Source organism: Gadus morhua, chromosome 13 (genome assembly GCF_902167405.1).
Source record: "Gadus morhua chromosome 13, gadMor3.0, whole genome shotgun sequence".
Lineage (NCBI taxonomy): Eukaryota > Metazoa > Chordata > Actinopteri > Gadiformes > Gadidae > Gadus > Gadus morhua.
In genome coordinates this window covers 8,275,781-8,302,251 of record NC_044060.1, presented here as the reverse complement: position 1 = coordinate 8,302,251, position 26,471 = coordinate 8,275,781, and the positions used below count along the sequence as shown (strand labels likewise).

General features: G+C 48.9%; 1 protein-coding gene across 1 annotated transcript in view; it reads left to right on the top strand.

The window, feature by feature from the left end:
• LOC115557332 (receptor-type tyrosine-protein phosphatase gamma) overlaps window positions 1–26,471 on the top strand; it is a 99,129-nt gene that overhangs the window by 50,406 nt on the left and 22,252 nt on the right. Inside the window, exons 3-13 of the mRNA XM_030375076.1 lie at window positions 38–217; window positions 3,933–4,078; window positions 8,276–8,371; window positions 10,992–11,058; window positions 13,592–13,749; window positions 16,291–16,486; window positions 19,947–20,131; window positions 21,807–21,915; window positions 22,037–22,086; window positions 22,390–23,146; window positions 25,108–25,246. Of these exons, the coding sequence (XP_030230936.1) occupies window positions 38–217; window positions 3,933–4,078; window positions 8,276–8,371; window positions 10,992–11,058; window positions 13,592–13,749; window positions 16,291–16,486; window positions 19,947–20,131; window positions 21,807–21,915; window positions 22,037–22,086; window positions 22,390–23,146; window positions 25,108–25,246 (2,083 nt within the window). The remainder of the gene's footprint in view (window positions 1–37; window positions 218–3,932; window positions 4,079–8,275; window positions 8,372–10,991; window positions 11,059–13,591; window positions 13,750–16,290; window positions 16,487–19,946; window positions 20,132–21,806; window positions 21,916–22,036; window positions 22,087–22,389; window positions 23,147–25,107; window positions 25,247–26,471) is intronic.

Here is a 26,471-nt window from a genome sequence, read left to right as displayed (position 1 = left end):
GTATGACTGTGTTTCTCTGCTTCTCTCCCCCTCACAGTGAGCCATGGACCTACAGCTTGGCACGCTGCCTACCCAGAATGTGGGGAGGGGACCCAATCCCCGGTGGACATCATAGACGAGAACGCTCAGGTTTCCCAGGAGTACCAGGAACTAACTCTTGACAAGTTCAATGTCGAATCGTCCAACCAAACTACCATGAAGAACACAGGAAAGACAGGTACCCATTAGTGCTCTTGACACAACACGTTTTCATCCAACCGCATTATACACAACCCCATCAAACCATCGCCGTTGTTTATTTTACACTGTAAACGTGTATTCTTGTTGAATAAAAGTCTCCACGAGTAGCAAATTATGCAACTTGTGTTTCATCTGGTCATCCAACCACAGTGCTTTAATAATCAAACCATTATACACTTTTACATGTTTTCTTTTTGGTCCTTTATATAATACCATTATTTCAAGAAGTCTCATATTTATTTCACCACACAAACAAGTCCCCGTGTTTAATAATAAGCTGTTGCCTCAAACGATGCCTTCAAGATTTTTTCTTTTTGCGAGCAATTGTCGTTCAAAGATCAGATGGCTGTGAAATCCCATGGCAGTTGGCAGCAGAGTTCTGAGTGTAATTGATCTCCCTTGGTTTGGTGATGTGTCTCTCTAGAGTACAGAGAGTTGTCTTGTCCCTTTGATCTTAATTAGCCTCGTTAGCTTCCATAACAACTCTGGCCAGTGGGAGGAAAAATGCTTCGGCCGACTTTATGCACTAAAGATGGAAGCAAACACAAAAAGCGGAGATGGATAGTAGCTCTGCGACGTGCTTTTTATTTAGACCTGGAGCCATACTAGTTTGTTTTCTTGACCTTGAAAGAACTATGGAAATGGAAACAACTTAGCTGATAACTGATCCACCTCACCTAAACCTGGTTAATTTGTCCGAGATATGTAATTTATAAATACTACATGTATTATAGCATGGCTTGGCCAATTATTACACAGCTTTGATTAATACCCTTTTTTCCGATTGATCAATCGCGGTATTCAGTGGTCTGTTATTTCTCGATAGCAGACCACTGTATAAATAACCGACTGTTGCTATGAACGCAACTCATTCAAAGTCAATTATTTTACAATAACGACAATGTCATTATCGTAACATACATTATCCCTAAATACATCCAGGTCTTTATCTTTGTATCACTACGTTGAGATCAAAATCACTCTTCTTTTGAAACACACATTTAGAGAATGATAGAATCGGGTCAGGATGGTAGGAACGAACAGTCACACAAGACATTGCCTGTTATATTTAGCATTCGTCAAACGTCACGTCGGTCAACAATCACAATCGAGCTTGTGCCAAACAATTACAGCATGGCAATATTAGTGGTGAGGCCGCCTCGGAGACCTGATCAATGCATCGTGATTCACCGTGGCACAGCCATATTCGTACGCCTTGAACCGCGCTGACACCGGCCTCTGTTTTGGCAGTGTTCCAGTCATTGTTGTTTAACTAAACATTTCCCAGGCAAATATCAGTCCGTCGACCAAATTCATGCGGAAAGGGGAGAGTCCCTGGGGACATTTGCATTGATCAAGGATTTACTTTCACACACACTCGCGTTCCTTCACAGGCTGTGATTCAAGGTCTTTTTGGCTTAGCGTCTAATTCCCGCTCTGCTGTTTCTCGAGTTCAGACAGACGCACCCGGAACAGCATTTCTAATGAAAGTCCCAGGGCCAACCCGCCTCCCAGACTTTCTTAATTCCTGCGTGCGGGATTTCAACACCGTGGCACCACCACCCCCGGCAGGGCTTTTATATTAGCGAGCATCACAACTTTTTAGGCAAAAGAGCCGCAGAAGATGTGGGGGTCACCCGGGGAGACCTGTCCTACCGCTCAGCAACCGGCACCACAAGCCGCCGACGCCGCCACGCCGGTTTCCCGCTCTGATCTCATGATCTCGCCGCTCTTCACACGCGACGTCCCCTCCACAGGAAGCCATCTCCTCTGATCCTTCCTCTCTCATCACCTCCCCTCTCTCATCTCCTTCCGTCCTTCCTCTTTAAACCCTCCTTCCTGCGCGACAGCCCCCTTCCCCGTCTCTCTCACGCCGCGTCGGGGTGATTTCATATTTTTAAGCAGACGTCTGGATTCAAGGCGCGTCACGGCGCGCGCGTCTGTTCTCCTGTCAGCGATCTGTTTGCGGATCCGCGCGCACCTCGCTGCTCCTCGCTGCGCTTTGTTTCGTGGCTTGATCTGGAGAGACGGACTAAATCCTCCTGTAGCAGGAGGATGTCAGTCAATAGCAGGGGAAGAGGGAGCACTCTCTTATTTGGTTAGAGAGTGTGTGTGTTTGTGTGAGCAGTCTGTTATTTGGGGGGGGGGGGGGGGGGTGTGTGTGTGTGTGTGTGTGTGTGTGTGTGTGTGTGTGTGTGTGTGTGTGTGTCAGAGGCTGAGGAGGCAACAGAAAAACACTGCTAGAGACACAATCAGTGAGCGATGGCAACACGATCCTGGATACATTTTGATCCCATCCATATCCATCTTCAAATGATGTTTGACTATTCAGCGGAGCATCCAGCAAGCCTTTTTGCGATGCATTCACAACCCGCGGTGTCACTTGGCATGACATGTGGAAATGCATTCAGAAAACAGTGGTTTCCAATGAAAACAAGGCCTCCTGTGCTTTTTCATTTTCTTACGCAAAGGGAAATATTGTATTTGATATAACTGTTCTATATATGTATAATGATTTTAAAATATGTATTTATTTTTTAACTTGATTTCGATAATGAGGACAAAACATTAAAGGGACAATGTGTACATTTGTTGGTTCAAACATTCAAAAATGAACCCTAATTATTCATTATATTCATTGGGGTGATGCGTTTCGGGGGAGGAGGGATGGATGAGGTGAAACCAAGGTCCTTTTGGAAGGGACTCTGCATCTCATTGTTTCTTACGATAGATTTTCTGGTAACTTTCTGCTAATATTGCTACACCCTGTTGGTTGAGGAATAATTAGTCAGTTGGCAAATCTTATACATTGCACCTTTAAAGGATGCTTTGATGAAGCCATTTGAATTGATTGTTGTATTTCTTTTACAATTGGTGCCTTAGTTTAATACTACCTTTTATTGAGTTCATGGTTTTTAAGCAGAGTCGTCGGCAAAGAGAATATTAAATTAAATGTCTTCTATAAATACTCTTGGATCCAAGCAATAGAATCGCTGAAGATCTAAAGGAAACGTACACTCTTTTTGTCTGGAACATCTAATACACTGCGATAATTAAAGCATGGATTTAAGATGCATGCTATTCTATTTGTGCTGTTCAATTGAATAAATTCATATTAATTAGAGTAGCTCAAGGGTATGAAAGTAAAAATGGCCCTGAAAAGTGGCTTCCTGACCATCATTGTCAGTACAGCCACGCTTTTTCGAAGTATCAAAGTGTCCACAACAAGCGCTCTTATTAGCAATCCTCCCACGCTAGCTCTCCCTTACATTGATCCGGGCTGGTGTAAAGCAAATATACACTTGCTAAAGAACACTCACAAACATGTGAGCCACACAAGTGCAATTTTCACAATCTGTCAATGCGTGTTACATAAAAATGCCTTGGATGTTACATATGTGTATTGAGACCCTTAAATTATTAATATATCTATTGGTAATTTATCAAGCCTTGCATGGAATCTTCTTTTGAGCCTTGTGGTCATTAGAGCAAATCCCATCATTAGAAAAATATGACATCGTACCTCTTGTCCACCTTATCATGCACATAACATTAAGTCCCAGGTGTCCCATCTGACCGATCCCTTAAAAAATTGTTATCTCGTTATGCTAATCTAGAAAGGCTGTCTGTGATAGTGTGTTAACGCATCGCTATTCCTTATTTTTCCCACCCTTCCCGTTCTCTCCCTGCAGTCGCTGTTCTGCTGAAGAACGACTACTTTGTGCGCGGGGCCGGCCTGCCTGGGCGCTTTAAGGCGGAGAAGATGGAGTTCCACTGGGGCCAGAACGGCTCAGCGGGCTCCGAACACAGCATCGCAGGCCGGAGGTTCCCAGTGGAGGTAAGAGCCTTCCTTGTCCCTCAGCAGGGGACGAAAAGGGAAAAAAAAACCTCTTGGCCCCGAATTTACATAGAAACACCTGCCCTTACATAGCAGGCAGACACGGAACACTTCCCTGACTTGGGGAGGAGAATGTAGCCAAGGTGGACCACTGAGTCCGAGGTGAAGTTGATAAATCTCTGCATCAACAACTGAGAGGTTGCTAGTGCATAATTAATATACCATTCTTGTTTCAGTTCCTCTATGATTTTCCATTCCCTGTATTTCTGGAAGGTGGCTTTGTCTGAAACAGCCTAGTGAAATCATATCATATAATAATAATAATTCATATTATTAGAGAGGTATTTTTTTTCAAATACCCACCCTGTCTCTTTGGGATTGTGGTCCTACAGCCCCGCAAATGTGTGAATGATAAGAATACATTGAATTATCATGGAAATATATGTACATTACAGAGCAGCACGCATTTTTAAATATCTTTTCAGAGCGTGCAAAAAATAGTGTGAATTCCTAGCATATGCTAGCTTGCAAGGACATATCACATATACGTGATGTGTGAGTGCAGAGAGACATCGATTTGGTGTGCGAGCAAAAAATAGTTTGATAAATTTGTGTGGAGGAGATTGCAGTGAGAAAGTTGCAATCACTGTACTACCAGGCGAATTAGGCTAGTATTATTAACACACAAATCCACAAAGGAACGGACAGGGATGCAAGCGGTTAATAACACTTACATCGCTGCACACTTTCAGACGATGCGCAAGACTGGCACACAGTAGTCATCAGTTAAAAGCTACCCATCATATTCTCTGGCGAGAATTGCTTTGCGTGTTTATGTCACAAAGAAAGAACTCAAGATGAAAGTCATTACTTCAAACTAAGCTCAGGGTTCTGAAACCCTGAGTCTCATTCTGCCGCACTTTGTTCAGATAATGATGCAGAACTCAGCCTCGTGAAATGTCAGTGTTTTCTCCCTGTAGGAGGAGCGCGGTGGTTGTGACGCTCGTTCTCCGTTCAGGGTTTGATCCACCGGAGCGCTCCCACCGCTGTTGTTCATCTCGGCAAACCGATGGCTTATTAACGACGTGTCCTTCAATGTAAATCTAGGTTTTCTGTAATCCCTTTATTCGCTCTGCTCATTACTGCGCTCCTTCCCAACAACTTTGTGATGAGATTTTTTCTTTTCCTTCAGCCACATCATTTTGTGTTCAATCATGTGTTAAAGGGCACTGGATTATATACTGCCATTTAAATGTGAATTATTGGGCATATAGCTGGTTTGATGGGGGGTGCAGGGTTCTAAATCTCTTTCCACTCCTTTGAATTTCAATCTGATGAACGGTACGTGTTGTTAGGTGAAAAGCAAATCTGACGAACAGGGGAAATTATTATGTCCCTAAACGTAGGCATGTTTTTCGCCAGAAATACTGTGGGAAATTATGAGAAACACAACTTGTTTTCCCAATCAACGGCTCAGAAAATAGATGAAAAATATGATAAAATGCAAGTCTGTACACAGACACACACACAATCATGCATGCAGAGGCCCATAAAGACATCACACATAAATACACATAGATACAATTACCGGGAGCTTAATGTGGTTCTAAAAGGTTCGCACATATCCCCTGTGCTATACTGCAACAGAAAGCCGCGGCCTAATGCTTGAAAGCAACGATCTCCAGAGAGATATATACACTCCGCTGAACTGCTTGGACCATTCTTTAGCCCAATTGGTCACAGCACTGTAACCCTCCGTCCCAAATTCCTTCTACGAGTCGGCCCCATGCGACCTGCAGACCTTTGTCATGGGGGGCAGAAGGTGATGCCGCCTCCCCTGCTTTGCTCAGTGGTGGTGGTGGTGGGGGGGGGGGGCTACGTTGCATAGAAACCAGCTCACCCCCCCCCCCCCCCCCACACACACTCACTCCCCCCACGGCTCCCCGTATCACAGCCACTGAACCTTGGGCCCCACGGCCCGTGGAGCTTACACATGAATCTAGGTGTTGAAGTGGGCTAATCGATAGATGGACCACCTGTTTACTCAGAGGCTACGCTGAACAATGGAAAAATGACTTTCCCCTCAGGAGATTGCAGTGAGCTCTGTTATAATAATGTATTAGTGTGTCGCCGAGGCGAGATAAATTATACATGGATGCGAAGCGCGCCGCAGTAGGTCTGTGTGTGTTTGTGTGCGTGTGCGTGTGTGTGTGTGTGTCGGACATGTGCGTGCACAATGCTGTCTGTACGTTTCAGAACAATGAAGCACTGGCAGTGGTGTTCGTGCGCGTGAGAGTGTGTTTCTGCAGAGTGTACAGGAAGTTAATTTAGAAGAAGTGTTTAACACTGTAGGTCATTAACTTGCCTTCACCCTCTGACAGACAGACAGACAGACAGACAGAGACACGGACGCACGCACGCGCACACACACACATATATATATGTTCCTATCACGTGTGCATGTGAATCAGTGCTGTTGTCAGCAGCACTGATTCACAGGGTTTTGTTCATGGGAACACAACCATTTATAATGTTAATACATGCAATATATATGGGTATATGTATAATGCAAATGTGTGTGTTTTATTAGTATATATATGTATATATATGTATATATATGTATATATATATACATACGCAGCGTCGACGGGGGTCAAGATAATTGGCTAATGCAGCTTACTAATGACTAAATGATGATGGATGGAGAATGGCCTTTCTTGCTGAGTTTTCAGGGTGAAAACAAATTGGTTCCATTAATAGGCTGCAGTTAAAGAAACTCCACAGGCAGGCTCCTGTACAGTCGGCTGGGCTGCGTGCTGGTCTGAGCACAAGTGTAAGTCAGCACCAGACCACGGGTGTCAAATGCTCTTTTGCGCATAAAAAAAAAAAAAAAAGGAAAAGCAAATAATAATCTATACATTCTGCAGCGAATAAGTAAAGTGGTTCAAGATCACGCGGAGGGCAATTAGGAGAGGGGCTAGCCAGCGTGCGCTTTGGCAACTGACTTGTGTGACCGTGTGTTACGGCGGTAAGGTGACATTCGTCATATTACCCCCCCTCCTTCTTGGCAAGGTCAGGACCAGCCATGCAGCAGTTCCCACACACACTTCCATGTTCCCTCGCCCTCTTTTCCCTTCTCTCCAAGACACCTGGACGGTCTGAGTGGCGTGTATCTCTGCCATTCCCGCTCTATAACCTTCCGTGCCCATTGCTTCACTTTTAGTTATTTTCTAGTCTTTATTTTTTTGCTATTTATATGTATATATATATATTTACAGCAAAAACACTGGTACCACTTAAGTAGACCCTCCCCACCTCCACACGAAGCTCCGAAAGTAGAACCTGTGTAGGAGGTGGTGGGGGTCTACTTTATTGGTCCCGTGTTGGAGGAGGTGGTGGGGGGCTACTTTATTGGTCCTGGGTTGGAGGAGGTGGTGGGGGGCTACTTTATTGGTCCCGTGTTGGAGGAGGTGGTGGGGGGCTACTTTATTGGTCCTGGGTTGGAGGAGGTGGTGGGGGTCTACTTTATTGGTCCTGGGTTGGAGGAGGTGGTGGGGGGCTACTTTATTGGTCCTGGGTTGGAGGAGGTGGTGGGGGGCTACTTTATTGGTCCCGGTCAGAGGAGGTGGTGGGGGGCTACTTTATTGGTCCCGTGTTGGAGGTGGTGGTGGGGGGCTACTTTATTGGTCCCGGTCAGAGGAGGTGGGGGGGTCTAGGGTAATAGTATCGGTATTGAGGGGTGGGCGAGGTGGTGGGGGTGCAGGGCTTTCCTGTCCCAGGGTGGAGGAGGCGTATGGGACCACTTTAGGTAGCGTCCTGCTGTTGTAACGTCCCTGGACTGGGGCGTTAAAACCCTCTGCTCCTCTCTCCGGGGGAAGCTTTAAAAGAAAAAAAATGGATTTGGCAAATATTATGGGATGCATGATGTATGGCCGTGATGAATAAGCCTCTTTTTTAATGCCCTTCAAATAGCTTTTCATCAAATCCTCAGTGGTGTGTCCAAGTGATTGATAATGGGCGAGCCCCCTCTCCCCCCCTCCCCCCTGCCCATCCGCAGCATTCTAAGAGGTGTGTGTGTGTGTGTGTGTGTGTGTGTGTGTGTGTGTGTGTGTGTGTGTGTGTGTGTGTGTGTGTGTGTGTGTGTGTGTGTGTGTGTGTGTGTGTGTGTGTGTGTGTGTGTGTGTGTCCCCTCCACAGATGCAGATCTACCTGTACAACTCTGACGACTTTGACAGCCTTGGTGCCGCCATCAGACAAAGACGCAGCATCGCAGCCATGGCCGTCTTCTTTCAGGTACAGTGTGTGCGTGCGTACTGTGTATATACCTGTTTCAGTTAGTGTGTGCACACTGTGTATAATACCTATTTCAGTTAGTGTGTGCATACAGTGTTTAAGAGTGTGTGTGCATACTGTGTATATACTTATTTCAGTTAGAGTGTGTGTGCATATTGTGTCTATACATATTTTGGTGTATTGTATACAGGGCTGGTTTAAAATAAATAAATAGATTTTTAGATTGAAATCGTGCTTCATTGTGATGATCCGATATCGATTCATAAAATCCTGAGTTCGATCTATCTTATTTAATGTAATTTTATTTATATTTGGAACTGTTCTATATTATGTACGGGCCTTGTTGTGCCTTTATGGACAGAACAGTGAAGAGAGACAGGAAATGGTCATCTCATCTTCGTGAGCCAGGATCAGCCCTAGAGATCAATCTCTGAATAAATGTTTTCAGCCTTTTCATTGGGACGCTTGAAGTTTTAACCCTGTTACTCTCGCTCTGCCACGGCTTGTATTGCGAGAGTGTATTGTGTGTACTTATTCCAGGTACACTGTGTACTTTTTCGGATACAGTGTGTAATTAATGTATCGATTCAGGTACATATTGTTTCTTCATGTACTGACTTCAGAAACTTAGTGGATGTACTTACCTCGGGTAAAGAGTGCATTATATTTCCGCATTTGAGGTAAAAAGTGTATTATATATACGCATTTCAGTTACAGAGTCTACATGCGCGACCTCATGTGACGTGTCTGAAAGCTTTCTGTGGATAATAGCACTCACTAGTTCTGTGAGTCATTCTGCTCACATCCGAGTGTGTGTGTGTGTGTGTGTGTGTGTGTGTGTGCGTGTGTGTGTTTTATATGGCTGATGTCCGCGCTGCTCCTCCTCTAATGTTCTTTTATTCTTTTGGAGAGAAAAAAGACGTGCTCATGCTTCAAGGTGAGAAAGCAGTAAAAGTAGCCGTGGCGAGTGGGTACATTGGATCCTTGGCCCGTAAGGGGCTCTAAATGTAGAGGAGAATCCAGATCCCCCTTCTTCTTCTGCAGCTTTTTTCCTCTCGTCTGCGTCCCCCACAGAGTTCCTCGGCTGTTCAGGAAGTTGTTTAAACTTTCATATCGCAACGGTTGCACATTGTAGTTTGGGGGCAGACGGGGGGGATGAGATGAATCTTCCCCTTTTTAAGTGGCCTGCTTCACAGGGTAACCTTTTAAAAACACCCCCGCCACCCTAATTGGTTAACGGTTACTCGAAGGTGTGGGTGTGTGTGTTTTCGGACAGCTATTAAAAGAAACGTATTAAAAAGGAATTCGAGCTTGCTCTGATATACTAATATCATAATCCAACAAAAAAAAAAGCCCCTTAATGATCCTGAAAGGTATTCATTTTTCTACATGCACCTGTGAACTCTCCGCGCGAGGAACAATATTACTCGGTGAGATGTTCATAAGCACAACCGAGGCTCTTTGCCGTGGCTCATTTTTCACTCGGTTCTATTTTCTGTTTAATCTAGCGATAAGAAGAGTAGAGTGTATCACTCAGGGGTCACCGCGAACCCCGGAACGGGGACGCAGGTGCTAGCGTCGGGGTGTAGGCGCCGCAGACAGTGAGGAACCGCAGGCGGGCGGGGAACCTAAACGCCGCCGCAGGCTTCTGACGTCTCTATCGCTTACCGCAATTAGCACCGCAGCGCGCGCGATCCGCTGAGTCGCAGATTGCGATGTTAGCTTTTATATTTGTGTTTGTATTTTATTTAGAATTTTTTTTTTACCGAAACGCACTCATGCATGCACACACACGAACACACGCGTGCGTACAAGCGCTTGCACACACACACACACACACACACACCCAAACACAGACACACACACACAGACACACACACACACACACTGGCACAGATTCACCATATCCAATCAATAAGGCAAGGTTACTTCCCCTAATCCCCAGGGTCTCTTAATGGCCTCTGAGGTGCTCATATTATCCACATTCAGCATTCAGTTGAACACAATTATTCTCTTCCGACTGACCTGAATTAATGTGGAGAAGGGAGAGGGCCGGTCCCCGCGTCCCATCCCAGTTTTGTCCAACCGCGTCTCTTAAGTAGGACATTGGGGGCTATTGTGGAGAGAGTGTGTAGCTAAACAGCTAGATAATGTTAGCGCCGTCTCAAGAATTACAAATAAGGGAGGAGGTGACATTGCCTTAGAAGGTGCCACATCTCTTTCTCTATATATATGTTGAATATATATGTGTGTGTGTGTCTGTCTTTGAACAGACAGAGAGATAGATAGACAGACAGACAGACAGACAGACAGACAGATATATCTCCATCTAATGGGAAAAGCACAGAGGATCTCACCAGCTGGGCATTCTCCCCCCGCATTGTGATTCATGCCGTACTTTGTCGGCACGCCTCATAAAACAGCAGCAACGCGTTAAGCGGAATCTGAAGCACCGCGTTCCACCACGGCTCCAAATGACATGTGTGCGTCTTTTCCCGCGGCGCAGGTGAGTGTCTGCCGGCACTTTGAAGGAAGGGAGAGACGGCCTGGGCTTTCTCTGCTGTTTACCGAACCTGTGTTATTCCTTCTCTCTCTCTCTCTCTCTCTCTCTCTCTCACAGCTGGGCCACAAAGACAACCCAGCGGTGGAGCCCATCATCCAGGGTCTGAAGGGGGTGGTACATCACGGTGGGTGGTCCGCTCATCTCCCCCCCTCTCTCCCCCCTCTATCTCTCTCCCTGCTCACTGAGTGAACGGCACGGTCCACGGCTGTACCCGAGTACCTTTTCAAACCAAACGGCCATCTCTTTTGTCTTGTTACGTTGACATTGATCGATCTCCAGTCGGGGCGATCGATCGGTAGCGCCGGTGTAATTCGGGGGGGGGGCCGCATGCCATTTACATTCATTCACCTCTGCTCGCTAATTCACCTCCCCTTTTGTAGCGTCCGAACCTCCGTGCTCGATTTATATCCCTAAACCCCTAAACGAGCCGGCCAATCGTACGCACGCCGCCCGCATCACAGGAAGGCGGAGCCAGTCCGACTTCCACGTCTCTCCGCTCGCCGTCGGAAACGAAATAGCCCCCCAGCCGAACCGTTTCACCCAAGCCTCAATTAGTCACCGCCGCACATCCCGGATCCACCCCAGTGACCGCCGCTCCTCCGTAGAGTAGGCCCACCTTGGCACCTTGTTTTTAACTATTCACGCGGACCGCCGGCGCCGCGGGCGGTCAGCTGCGTCCGAAGCGGCGCCTGCGAAATTGTGTTTGAAGAACGCGATGGTCCCCTCTGTCGCCGTCGACAACGACTGCCTCCCTCCTATCTTCCCACCAGAACACACCCGAAGCGAGATATGCACCCCATCGCATCCCTGTAATCCCCCCCCCCCTATCTATCCATCTATCTAGAGACAGGGGCGGCGATTCTCTTTACTGTCCACCTGGACAATCCGCTACGGACATAGTTGTGTTTTTTAACGGTTTCCGCCTAAACCCTGAAGATGACATTTTTCGTTGGGTGAGATAAGGCAGGGAGAAAGAGCCCCACGGGATCCAGACTGCAAACCCTGACCCTGGTGGATGCCTTTGTGCACCGATTCCAATGTTGGCGATTCCCCCTGTATCCTCAAATCCCCCCCTGATGTTCTCATGTCCTCTGATTAAATGATAAGATATGGGCGTGGAGCGATTGGGGGAGGGGGAGGATAGACAGAGAGAGAGAGAGAGAGAGGGGCGGGGGGCTTCATGGTAATGGAGCCTTCATACTCACTGGCTTCTCCCTTTAGTCCTCTCCCCCTCCCTGACTGTGTGTGTGTGGTTGTGTGTGTGTGTGTGTGTGTGTGTGTGTGTGTGTGTGTGTGTGTGTGTGTGTGTGTGTGTGTGTGTGTGTGTGTGTGTGTGTGTGTGTGTGTGTGTGTGTGTGTGTGTGCATTTGGGTGTGTGTGTGTGTGTGTGTGTGTGTGTGAGTGTGTGCATTTGGGTGTGTGTGTGAGAGGTTTTCAACTAGCTCGTTAGCCACAGCCACCCGTCCGTCAGCGCGTCAGGGCAGGCCCACGAGGCCGAGGTCAGGGTGGCGGAGAGGCAGCGCTGAATACTGAGAGTCACAGTGAGGCTCATCTAAAATGAGCCGCCCAGAAACTGGAGTTCTGTCAGGCAGGCGAGCCGGCGCGACGTCTCCGGGCGTTCGCTTGAAGAACAATGGCTCGCGTGTCAACCTTTTTTTTTCTCCCTGTTGTGTTTTATCGCGGCCTGTCTGTGTCTTGTCCTCATTCATCTCCGTCTGCCAATCCGTCTGACGTGACCACTACGTCTGCTTTGGACCGAAACGGAGCGATTCAGTCGATTTCATGGGGTTCGGTCGGAGCCTTGATGCACTCCTTTTTCACCATCCTAACAAATAACGATAAATTATTTCTTAATATTCGAGGCCGACCAATTCGCCTTTTCCCAGTCCCTTCCAGGTGTGTTGCGTTCTTTCGCGTGTCCCGCCGCAAACCGCATTCCACAAGAGGTAAAGGGGATCAATCTCCCCACCAGCGCCCCTACCCCCCGTGGGACGTGATCTGAAGCCAGGGAACACAGACCCCCTTGTTGTGTGGAGCCACAGGGCCGCCCAGACACCCAGAGACCCAGAGACCCAGGGCCCTAGTCATCTGAGACGCGTCTCGCTAAGGGGGGGGGGGGGAAAGCCAGTGCCGGGATAAGCTGTCAGAGCCAGCCATTTTATCTTAGCCTCCCCAACCCTCTCCTCACCTTAAGTACCGGGATCTGGTCAAGCGCCAGACAGTGGAGGGAGGGGGGGGGGGGGCTGTTTTCTTTTTTTCTCTTTTTTAACGTGGCCAGCATCGTTCTAGCGGTGACGGTTTTAGGACGAGCCTTAAATTCTCCCCGGTTAAGTGAAATGAAATGATCTCGTTAATGCGGGTGTAAAATGTAACTCGCCGTAGTGTAGCGTTGACGGATGCTTTAATCAATGTGCATTCAGGCCGAGAGAGAGAGAGAGAGAGAGAGAGAGAGAGAGAGAGAGAGAGAGAGAGAGAGAGAGAGAGAGAGAGAGAGAGAGAGAGAGAGAGAGAGAGAGAGAGAGAGAGAGAGAGAGAGAGAGAGAGAGAGAGAGAGAGAGAGAGAGAGAGAGAGAGAGAGAGACTTATGCTTGCAATTGTGTTCACGTTTGCCTCCATTCTTCTTCTTCGTCCCCCCCTCCCTCTCCTTCCTCCTGCAGAGAAGGAGACTGTCCTCCGCTCGTTCATCCTGCGGGATCTGCTCCCGTCCTCGCTGGACAGCTACTACCGCTACAAGGGCTCCCTCACCACGCCGCCCTGCAGCAAGGTGGTGGAGTGGATCCTCTTCTCCAGGCCCGTATATCTCTCCCACTTACAGGTGCGTTTGGTACACACACAGGCACACACACACACACACAGGCACACAACCACGCACTGAAGATTTTCGTACGAGAAAAGCGATATTCCCCCTTCACACACAATCGGACACCGATGGCGTGTGGCCGAGGGATGACTCGCTGCCCCGTAGTCTCTTGAGCGTAAGCAGTTTCTCCCCCTCATCTACCGCTCCCCTGCCCCCCCGCCCCCCCGGTCTCTCCCCCCCCCCCCTCACGTCCTGAAGTCTGAAGTCCTCTCAGCGCGCGCTCCTCGCCCCCCTTAAGTGCCTCAGACGCGGTGTGATTAGGTAGGAAGGTAAGGCTAATTACCGCCATTTGAATGATAATTGGTATTAGCTCTGAAGACAGGCTTCATGCTTTTCTTCTTCTTCTTTTTTTTCGTTCCACGGAAGCACTTAAGACTTTACTAGCTCGTTTGCTCATTTCACCCCATAGTCATATTGTGCATTTTATTTCACAAAGCAGTGGCACAAAAAAAAAGAAATACCGTTCACAAATTGTTATTTTTATAACTTGTTAAAAAAAAAAGAAATTGCATTCAAATCAAATCACTTTCATTTTGTCTCTCTCAAACTGTTCTCGGGATTGTGTGGTGGTACGCACGTGGGTGGGCCACACGTTGTAAGCGATGAAAACGAACCGGGGGGGGTCTTATTTGACGGTACGCACTCGGGTGCGAACGCAATTTGCAATCCTCCCGGATCAACTGGCGTCCGCTCCTCGCTGTTTGACTCTTCCTGATGTCCCGGTTACCTGGAAGTAAGGCAAGTTGGCGTGACGCCACCGCCCCGGATGAGATCTTCGCTCCTCCACCTTTCCGTTGGAACGCACAAACGGTTGTGCTGAGAAAAACACGATCGTGTTCGCCTACCGAACCATCATTTGAATCCTCTTGGCTGATTTTACCATCATCATGATGCGGTCAGAAGTTGACTAGTTATCCCCCCCCCCCCCATTCTCCCTTTGCTCCTTGTAATTTGTAACTCGTGTGCCTCTGCCAAGTGGTAGATTGCCTTTATAAAGGTATGCCTCACTTTGGCCCACTTTCGCTTATTGAGTTCTTTGTTCTGCCAACTGAAATATTGGCTCCATGGATGTCATGCATTTCCCCTTTAATTACGGTCTTCGTAATAACATGGAGTGGTGCAGGCGGTGAGGCTCACTCAGTGTGTTGGTGCACTGGAAGAGGAGCACACTTGCTAGGATACCGCTCTGTCCTTTTTTTATTACAAGTGATGCTTGCTTTTTTTTTACGTCTTTCAACTCCCTAACTATCGGGAGTGGATCTGATTGCTGCTTCCAAGGCAGAAGCGAGGAGTTCTTCCGCCGCCGCAGCTGGCGTAATAAATATTACAACGAAAAAAAAGTCAGCCCAGGGCACGAGGAAATCAAACGGAAACTCTGCTGTGGCAGTTGACCAATAAACAGTTTAAAAGCTGTCCTTCCACCAGCGCGGGAAGACGGCGTTCCGGGTGTCGGACGTTTACCAGGAATGGTGGCTCGACTCTAAAAAGAAGAATTGCACATCTTTTTTAGAATTCATCGATCACAGCTCTGATCCAAATGAGGCCAGCGCCGTAAAAAGTAAGACTGTATGCGTTGTGCTTCCAGAAGGACGAGGGGCCAGGTCCACGCTGATCCGTTATTCACATCTCCCCCTCCCCCCGCCACCTGCTCCCCGTCCCTTGAGTGTTGGTTCCTGACACCTCGTTCAAAGGCTCGATGGAATTTTACCGTCTTGGTGGAGGACAAATCTTTTGTTCGGAATTGATTTCCGCTTAAAAAAAATAAAAGATCTATCGACCGCCGGGGCGACTGGTGGTAGCGACGCGTACAGATGGTGTTTTTATGAACCTGTGATTCATTTCTGCAAGCACCCGTAGGAGCCATTGATTGTGGACCGTCTGTAATGTGAGGTCATTACTTGGGGTTTCAGGGGATCATTTAAACCAATCAATGGTCACAAATTTGCTCCATTGAAAAGTCGGGCCCCCGCCGCTAGCAGAGAGGGCCGTCCTGGTGGCCTGGCCAGCGGACTTCTGTAGAGGCCTTTATGCCCGGGCCTGCTAGCTAACCCCTGCTAGCGTTGTCTGTCACAGCATGGCACGCCGTAATGGCACCGACCAGCACTTACACACACTCGCACACACAAACACAAACACACACACACACATGCACCCAGGAACCCTCACACACACTCACATGCCCACTCGCACACGTATACACACACTCACAATCACACACTCACTCGCACACGCTCAAGCTCACACTCACATGCACACACACACACACACACACACACACACACACACACACACACACACACACACACACACACACACACACACACACACACACACACACACACACACACACACACAAAAGCACCCACATCACGCAATAATGCAATCTCCCAGGGCAACTAGCCCCTACTACACACCTTGACCGTGGTGTGTGTGTGTGTGTGTGTGTGTGTGTGTGTGTGTGTGTGTGTGTGTGTGTGTGTGTGTGCGGTTCCGTAGCTGGAGGCCTTCTACTCCATCTTCACCACGGAGCAACAGGACCACGTCAAGTCGGTGGAGTACCTGAGGAACAACTTCCGGCCGCTGCAGGAGCTGGGCGACCGCGTGGTCTACAAGTCGGCCGTGGACGACGCGTGGAAGGCGGACGTCACCGCCGGCCTGGGGGCGGGGCCCCACGGCACCGAGGCCTCCAGAGGTGAGCGCACGCCGTCCCGCCGCCACAGGGGGGGGCAGAGACGTTCCCGCTCCACGTCCGACCAAACCTTAACAGGGAGTGTTTTTTTCCCGATCGGCCGCGTGGTAAGATGTATTTTGGTCCCGACGGAGGGCGATGGGAACCATGCAGGGGTTTTTTTTCCCTGCGCTGGGAGATAGTGTTGTGTGCGTCTTCTGTGGAGAATTGATTAGAAATGCTTGTGATGAAGTTGGAGGACGGCAAAACGCTACATCAGCAATCATCCTTAATATGCGGCACAGCTGAAATAGTCCCATACCAACGGGGCTGTGGAATTGCTTTTGTTGTATTCTGGCAGTAGGCAGAGTATTAATTCAGCCTTTTATGCTTCTATTTTTTTTTTGTTACTCTTTTGCCCTGTTACGCTGGCTTTTCTCCACACTCCTCCTCTGTTGTTCTTAGTCTTTAGTTTTTGTCTGTTTTTGGTTATGGATGTGCCTGTTGAGAAATTAACAGTCTTATTTCAAAGAGTAGGGAATCTATGTGAAGTCGATTTTAGTTTTCCCAATGCCGTGATGAACGCCTTCTGCTTGATGTTCAGGCTTCTCCCCGAGAGTGGGCGTTATCTTTGTATATTTTCCCAGTTTTGCGGTCGGTCTTGCTCAGTGTCATGTCTAAAGCATAGACTTATATCGGCTGCTAACATATATGACGTTGGATGGAGATTAAGAATCCTACGTACCAGTCCATTCGTCTTTATACTCCTTTTGGTCTTCTGGTCCCTTATGGTTACAGAAACTGAATATTCATTGGGTCTTCAAGGAGTGCGAAGCAGTGCTAATGCTGGCCTGGATTCAGAACGTAATCCCAGCCACAGTTTACGTGGACAAAATGGTTCTCATTAATTAAAATTATTTTTGATCTATATTTATTTTACCGTGCAGTTATCAAAACTAAACGACTCTCTCGCCTCGTTAATTCTCCCTTCAAAAAAGCATCAATAACACAACATTTTACATAATATTTTTTAGTTTAGCACTCCTGAATCAGAATTACCCACACATGAAGCAATCAATTTTGTTTTGCCATAGCACATCATAGTAGAAATCTTCTACAGCTATCTCATAACCTCAGTACGTACACCGTACAACCCCCAAAAAAGATTTGCATAGAAATCCGATAAAACATATAGGTGTTCTCTTGGCACTGCAGCCCTTCATTTATCACGGTTGGACAGCGAGGAGGGGGAATTGGGGGGGGGGGGGCAGAGTCAATGTTGTTGCTCCGGCCGTCTCTGAAGGGCTCCGGAGTGAACGGGGGACACGGGAGACGGCGGTGGATCAAAACGCCGGGGGACCGCCTGTCCTACGGCTTATCAGCGGCCGCCCGCCGGCTGCAGCAATAGAAGCTGATTTCTATGATCTATTCCGTTGTCCTCGCAGTGGGATAGAATCACATTTTTTTTTTCTTTCTATTTTTCTATTTTCCCTCGGCCCCCTTAGAAACACTCCCGATGGAAGCGGGGGACTGTTAAATATGCAAACTTGATTTTGATTTACGACTTAATATTGCAGTATAGGCACATCAACGCCCACCGTGTCATAAATAAGGTAATAACTAGGTGTTTGATAAATCATCAATGCGCAGCGGCCGCGGCACGGGAGTAAATAACATTCGGCGCCACCGGATGTTGCAGCGAGACGGAACGGCTTTAATTAAAATAAAGCCCCTCAGAGGCGCCCAAACAGCTCCCACCCATCCCCCCCCCCCCACCGCCGCTGCCGCCGCCGCCGCCGGAATCAATAGCGGTCTAAACGCACACACACACCGCCACGTCTCAGTGAGACGGCCCAGCAAACCATGAGTTTGTTAAATAACAATAATAATGGTCCTGCTAATAATAAGTAATAAAAAGATATGATGTAGACGATGAGAAAAAAGAAAAAGCCACACACACACACGTCGTCACTTGGCTCCCGGCTGAATCAGGTTGCGGGTTCGAAACCCCTGGCGCATGCGGTCCACCTGCAGGTGTCCTTTGAGGACAAGAGGACTATCCCCCTGCCTGCTGGTTGATGAAGCCCTGGCTCAGCGTTGCGCGATTGTTTGCTAACATGACCCACATAGTTAGTAGCACCGTAACGACCCAAAGTAAAGGGGCCCCGAAGACAGACCGTCGTTAGTGGAGTTAGCGGGGAGGGTAGGAGGCGGCAGTCGATGCGACGAGGCGCGTGCCGTGCGGTGTCGGGGCGGCTGAGTGGGCGTGGCATGGCGCCGACGCCATGTGGCCTGCCTGAACGAAGGCGGCGGCAGGCAGGCAGGGGCGGCGGCCGTTGACATCTCGGGATCTGAAAGAGGGGCATCCATCACGCCCCCCCGCCTCCACCTCGCACCTGTCAGACCTTATCAACACTTCATGACATTTATTCACTCTTCCCTTCTTGCGTGCGTGTGTGTGTGTCTGTCTGTGTCTCTTTCTCTCTTACTCCACCCCCCCCCCCGCCAACCCTCGCCTGCCTCGAACCTCGCACATCATTTTCATGATTGCCGTGATTGCGTGTGCGAGAGTGTGAACGCTACGCAGAGCAGAGCAGAGCAGAGAAAGCGCTGGCCACAATTTCAATATTGTCTCCGGCGGTCCCACATTCCCCTCCCGAGAACCCCCCCCCCCCCCCCCCACCCACCCCGGAGTGGGCAGCGGGGGAAGGCATGTGATTAGAAAGCCCGGCATGTTTTTATGTGCGTGTGTTTGTCCGTGCTCCAGCCTGCACTGCCACCTGGAGGCTCGTGTGTCCGTGTTTAAACCTAACCTCCGAGCTGTCCACTGGCCAGCTATTCCTCTGCTGTTTTATGGAGAAATGTACTGTTTGGAGACGCTCGCTCAAGGGACGGACACACGCTCGCACGCACGCACGCACGCACACACACAAACACACACAGACACTGTCAGTCAGCCAGCCCTCCTGAGCCTCACCTCTGCCAAGCCTTCGGGCAGGGTGTGTTTATTTAGTCATTCTTACTTTATGTCACCGGTTGTTTTTCTAGCCTCTGCCACTAGCCACTTCGATTCTGTCCACGCACGCACATAGACACACACACTCACACACCCGACACTCATAGGCATGCCCACACAGGCACAGGGACACGCCAGAGTGGCACTCTCAGCCCAGGCCAGGTTTAAAAGTTCACAACGTCCACGTTGGGTGAAATCACCATGCCATAACCTCCCTCCTATGGCTCATTTATTTAGCTGTTGTTTTGTTTCTTATTGGTTGTGCTAACATCCCCCCCCCTCCCCCTCCTCCCCCTCCCCCCTTGCTCCATCCTCTCCTCCCTGTTCTTCTTCATCTTCATCTTCATCTTCTTCTTCTTCTTCTTCTTCTTCTTCTTCTTCTTCTTCTTCTTCCTCCTCTCCTCCCTGTCCTTCTTCTTCCTCTTCGTCTTGGCTGTCCTCCTCCTCCTCCTCCTCCTCCTCCTCCAGTTTGCAGCACTGCTCCCCTGAGGATAAAGATCCAGCCTCTGAACCAGTCGGCTCTGACCCTGAGCTGGGAGCGCCCGGCCGCCCTCTACCACCCGCCCATCACCAGCTACATGGTGTCCTACAGCTGGGAGAGGAGCGACCTGGCCAACGAGAACACCTTCACCAAGGCCGCCGACCAGACCATGGTGAGGCCAACGCCCACACACCTCACCGTGTTTAGGGTTTGGTGTGTTTGGTTCAGGGTGAGACTGAACTGGAAAAGGGGGGTTGAAGTGAGGGGGAGGAATGATGTAGGGCTGGCAAAGGCAGTGGTTGAACGTTGTTGTTTATCGTCTATAAAGGGTAGGGTAGCCTCTGAATGAATTACGATGGGAAGATTTTCACTTTAATTGTAAAACAGGTGACGAGAAAAAGGACTAGCTTGAGTCCGAAACCGGACTTTACATTTATATATGCGACAATTGAATGACCCTCAGCTACACTTGATGGAATGTCTTTTGAATCAAATAAGCATTTTGTCGTATTTATCGATGTTGCCTGCAGTCCCAACGTTTATCGTGATGGCACATTTTTCCAAACCACCGAGCCCTGTAATCACACCTAGCATAGGTGCGCAGATAATAACGCATAATGCGTCGCTACAAGGCATGCAGGCCCACGTCAGGGTTAGCGCATTAGCGCGCCGCGCAGCCCAGTGTACCCTTTTGTAAGCGCGAAGGCTACAAAAGGCTTTATCGACCCACGCACGCACACAGCCCTCAAGTATCCGGCGGAGCCATGACAGCGCATCACACGCCACACTTTATTCTCAGACAAAAGGGCCGAGTTTATTGTCAAAGTGTTCGCGCGGCAGGGAACAAAGTGTTGTGTCCAGGGACGCTGCTGCTGATTGAGTGGCCTCTCGTATCTCCCGGACAGACAGACAGACGGGGGGGACGGGGAAGGGGGGGGGGGAGGGGGGGGGGTTTAAAGAGCTCTGATTGTTTGAAGGCCAGCGGACAGGGCCACACGTATCTGAGGACGGCGGGGTCACAGGCGACGCAGCAGCTCGGGAGAGGAGATGAGAGACCGGAGGGAGCGTCTGAACGATTACAAAGCGTCTCTCTCTCTCCCTCTCTGTCTCTCTCCCGAAACCCACCGGCCAGGGCTGTCCGGCTGCCCACCCTGGCTTTGATACATGTGGATAATGCGTGTCCTCTTTCAACGGAGAACAGAGCCCGTGACGCTGGCTGGTGGAAGTGCGTCGGTTCATTTTGATTTTCCCGGAAATTCGGGTTCGGCGTTTTGGTATAAATAAAAAAAAACGTGCCGTTATTCTTCGAATCTAAAATGGGAGCCAATAATAAATTGTTGATATATTTTGGTGTGTACTGGCTACACAATAGCCGCTGCTTCGTCCAGCCTGAGGCAGAGCAGTACCCACTCACCGCCCCACACTACTATTTTGTTCACTTCATTTCCATTTCAATTTCCAATGCCTATCTCTCCAGACACGGGTCAATTTGGAGAAGCACTTGCTTGCAGCTACCGGCGAGAAATTAGTTGAGAATCACTCACAGGCAAAAATCCAGCTACCTTTTTACAAAACCCTTTCTAACTTAAGTAATGTCAACTGCCAAGTGTTAAGCTCAAATGGTAGAAACAAAACACAGAGACGCCGGCTTTCTCTGCAGGAAGGGCTCTCTGTTGTAATGTTGCAAAGCGTGTATTTCTGGTTTTGCTTTGCCCATGCTGCCATACGTCTTCCAAGGATTGTTCTTTCCGTGACGGTTGTTTGAGCAGGTATAAAAAAACATGTGCGCCTCTTGTTTCTATTAGAGAGGGATAAATATTGTCTGTCTTCCCCCCCCCCCCCAACAGAAGGCGGTGATATCCAACGTGTCCCCGGACTTCCTGTACCTGTTCAGAGTGCAGGCCGTGTGTCAGCAGGACCTCCGCAGCGACTTCAGCCAGACGCTGCTCTTCAGGGGTGAGCACCTTCACCTCAGGGGGGGATTGAGTAATCAATGATTTATACATTTATACATTACAGCGGGTCCCCTTTTCGAAACTAACATTTCTCCTGCTGCGGTTTGCGCCTCGTTTCTCAGCCAACACCACAAGAATCTTTGAGGGGTCTCGAATCGTGAAAACGGGCATGGTGAGTTAATGAGAAGGGGGCTTTGTGTGTGGGTGTGTGCACGCGTGCGTGTGCGAGAAGCTGTGTGTGTGTGTGGGTGTGTGCACGTGTGTGAGAAGCTCTGTGCGTGTCTGTAAGACACTGTGTGTGCGTGTTTGTGTGTGGGTGTGAGTCGCTGTGTGTTTGTGCGTGAGACGCCATTTGTGTGTGTGTCTGTGTGTCTGTGAGACACTGTGCATGGGTGTGTCTGAGATGCAGTTTGTGTCCGTGCGTGTGAGTCACTCGGTGTGTGTGTGTGTGTGTGTGTGTGACTCTGGTCTCCAGCCCACAGTGTCCCCGGCGTCCTCGGCGGACATGGCCCCCATCAGCTCCGGCTCCTCCACCTGGACCTCCTCCGGGCTGCCCTTCTCCTTTGTTTCCATGGCGACGGGCATGGGACCGTCGTCAAGCGGCAGCCAGACCACGGTGGCGTCGCTGGTGACCAGCACGCTCCTGGCGGGCCTGGGCTTTGGCGGCGGCGTCATCTCCTCCCTGCCCGGCTCCCTGTGGCCCACCCAGGCCCCCTCTCACCACACCAGCCCCCCGCCCGCCCGGCCCACTACCCACCCCGCGGCCCCCCAGGGCCCCGACGCCGAGGGCCCCTCAGAGGAGAGCCCGCGGGAGGGGGAGGGGGCGGCGGAGGACAAGGAGAAGGGGAAGGAGGAGGAGGAGGAGGAGGGGGAGGAGGACGACGCCGGCGACGACAAGAAGAAGAAGGGGAAGAAGGCCTCCGACGGCGTCACGGACGAGGGGCTGGCCGTCGCCGTGACGACCTCCGCCACCACCACGCCCGCCACCGTCACCGTCGCCAACAACACGGAGTACGGGAGGCCTTCCACCCGGGGGCCGGGGACGGGGCCCGGGGTGACCCCCAACCCCGAGGAGGAGGATCAGGTCTCGGGGGAGGCGGACGAGGACCTGGGGGTGACCCCGACTCAGGGGCCCAGCAGCGACGTCACGGTGATGCAGATCCCCCAGAACCCCACCCTGTCCACCAAAGGCCCCTGGGACAACAAGAGCCAGTGGCCCTTCTCCATCCCCAGTGAGTCTCCCACCCTACCGTGCCCGGCCAGCATCGTACAGCTACACCCCGCAGAACAGAACCCCTCCACGGGAGCTTCTAGTTTTTGCCTCTCGTAAAATCCGACCTATTCAACCCAAAACCGAATTTCCAGACCATACCTTCTTCTCCTTCCGACGTGACATTCTCCGCAATGAATTTGTGTGTGTAGCGCTTCTCTGGAATCAAACCTGCACACACACAGACGCACACACATGCACATGCACGTGCGAGCAGGCACACACACACACACACACACACACACACACACACACACACACACACACACACACACACACACACACACACACACACACACACTAAAGCAAAGCTGACGTCCTCATGCTTGAGTGTCACTACAAACCTGAGCCCTGCAGGCATAGGCAAGTTTGCCAAGAGGCTTTTGTTTTAAAGACGAAATGAAAGCAGTGGGAAGAGTTAGCTTCAGGGTGGGGGAAATGCCACCAGGGCATTTATCTTATGAAGTGCAAACTGTTTGCCATTTGTTATTTACCACAATTTAAATGCCTTTAACCGTCGGAATAATGAGATTCAGTTGCAGCACCCAAAGGTAAACCAAGACAATTATTTTGTGATTATCAAAGAAGATTCCGCACACCGCTACGTTGGAACGGTGCGAGGAAACTACTTGAATCACGCGCATACATCATTTATGCATGCAAGTTGCTGTAAAGCACTGCATATTTAAAGACCACCTCTGTGTATGGAAAGTTTACAAAGTATGCAGAGTGATTCGATTATAACAATCATTATAAAGTCAATCATTCTATTGTTTTACTTATTAATGTTATTCCACACAATGAGTCCAACAATTCCAAACTCCAAGTGACAAAATAGATACTGGCAAAAAAAGTTAACTCCAATGACGTGACGCCAGTGACATGGCTAACCCTCACCTAGAATCAAAACATTTCTGCATTGCTTGGCTGCTTCTCTTTCTGCGCTGTGACCAGGCTCTCTCTTAACATGGTAATATGTTCCAAATAAAACCAAATTCCTTCTCTACAGTCACAAAATACACTTTTCCAAGGAGCCATCTAGCAATCCCTCTTGTCTGTAGGCTTTTTTATGCTAATGGTTGTCATAGTGACTGACCATTATCGTGGCCTTGAGGGTAATCTTCACGTCAATCACTGAGCCTCGTGCGTATGCACGCGTGAGCTGTGGGCGTTGCCGTCCGTCTATGTATGCAGGCAGGGTAGTCTTGTGGCGAGGGCGTTTGACTTCCAGCTGAAAGTAGGGCTGAACGATTTAGGAAAATAATGGAATTGCGATTGTTTAGATCAATATTACGATTACGATTTAGTATGCGTTTTCTCTTTTTAAATTTCCTTATGTTCTGTATTATTCAGTCAACAAGCAATAAATCATTATGTAGTATGTCCAACACAACATTCGAAGCAGTCAACATATAAACTGCTATTTCCTTTAGGCCAGGTCTAAAGTGTGGAGATGAATGGATGCATGACTTGAGATTATGACATCTTAATTTAACTATTGAATTGTAAAATAAATAAGTAACTCGGAATCTTACTGATCTCCGGTCAGTTAGAAAAACAAATCACCCAAAAAATGTAAATAGATCCCGAAAAAATAAATAATATATAGGTTTTATTTTTTTATTGCAGCCTTTGCGTTTTGCAAAAAAGATAACATCGCAATGATGGTTTGAAGTCAATTTAAACGTTCAGCCTTGGCCGAGAGGGGTCTGTGTTCAAAACCCCAACGTCTACCTGTGGGGAACCTTGAGTCTTTTGGACGCTTACACCCCTGCCAAACTACTCCTTCATGTATCTTCACACCGTTCTGAATTCGCGAGTTAGTAACTTTGAAGACAAGAAACCAGCGAAAAGACAAAAAAAAAGATAAAACAGGCTTCAACTGCTTTTTCACCCGTATTTTTATCCTCCCTGGTTCCTCAGAGACGACAGACTCCTCCAACCAGTCCCGGAGCCCCGCGCCCGGGATGGGTCGTGGGGTGTGGATCATCCCCCTGGTGGTAGTGTCCACGCTCACCCTGCTGTGCCTGGTGATGCTGCTGGTGGTGCTGGTCTACTGGAGGTGAGAACTCCCCGTGCGTTTAGCACACAAAAGTGCAAACCCATCTAAAAAGGAACGGGGGGGGGGAAGAGGGGGAAAAAAGTGGTACACTGGATCCCTTCCGTTCCACAAGGGCTCTTTTGATCCTGGCTGAGGAAACTAGGGCAGCACACAGACGCACATACACACGCACGCACTCACGCACACACACTAACCAACACACACACTAACGCACACGCATACAAACGCACACACGCATACTAACGCACGCACACATACTAACACACACACACACGCATACTAACACACACACACATACACACACATACTAGCACACACACACGTATACTAACACGGACACACACACACCCACACATACTAACATACACACACACACACTAACACAAATTAACACTAATACATACGCACACACATTAACACTAACACACACATTAACACACGCACACACACACACATACTAACACACACACACACACGCACACATACACACACATACTAACACACACACACACGCGTATACTAACACACACACACACATACTAACATACACGCACACAAATTAACACTAATACATACACACACACATTAACACACACACATTAACACATGCACAAGCACACATGCACACATACACACACACATACTAACGCACACATACACACACGCATACTAACGCACACACACATGCACCCATACACACACACATACTAACATGCACACACATACTAACACACACACACACACACACACACACACACACACACACACACACACACACACACACACACACACACACACACACACACACACACACACACACACACAAACTTAGCCCCCCGGCCCCCATTCCTCTTCCTGAAGCAGTGCTTTGAAATGGCACGACTGGGGTTATATCACACAGATCTCTCCTTCACTCGTGACCTGTGCGGCACAACCCCTTTTCCATGCGAACACTCGCACTATACTCTTTTCATTTTATGTTGAGTTTCATTGTATAGTTGCATTCAATGATGGTTTCCAGGGGAAAGTCTGTGATTAAAGAGACCCTACCTTGTACTTTACAGTGATGTACGATTCACCACATATCCCCAGATGGGAAACGCTTAGTCCCCAGATGAACGGGGAGACAATGGAGAACGTGCCGGTAACAGTGCTATAACTTTAAATTATGGGCAACATACCGCTAACCATAATGAGATCATTATAAAAAATGAAAGGACTTAAT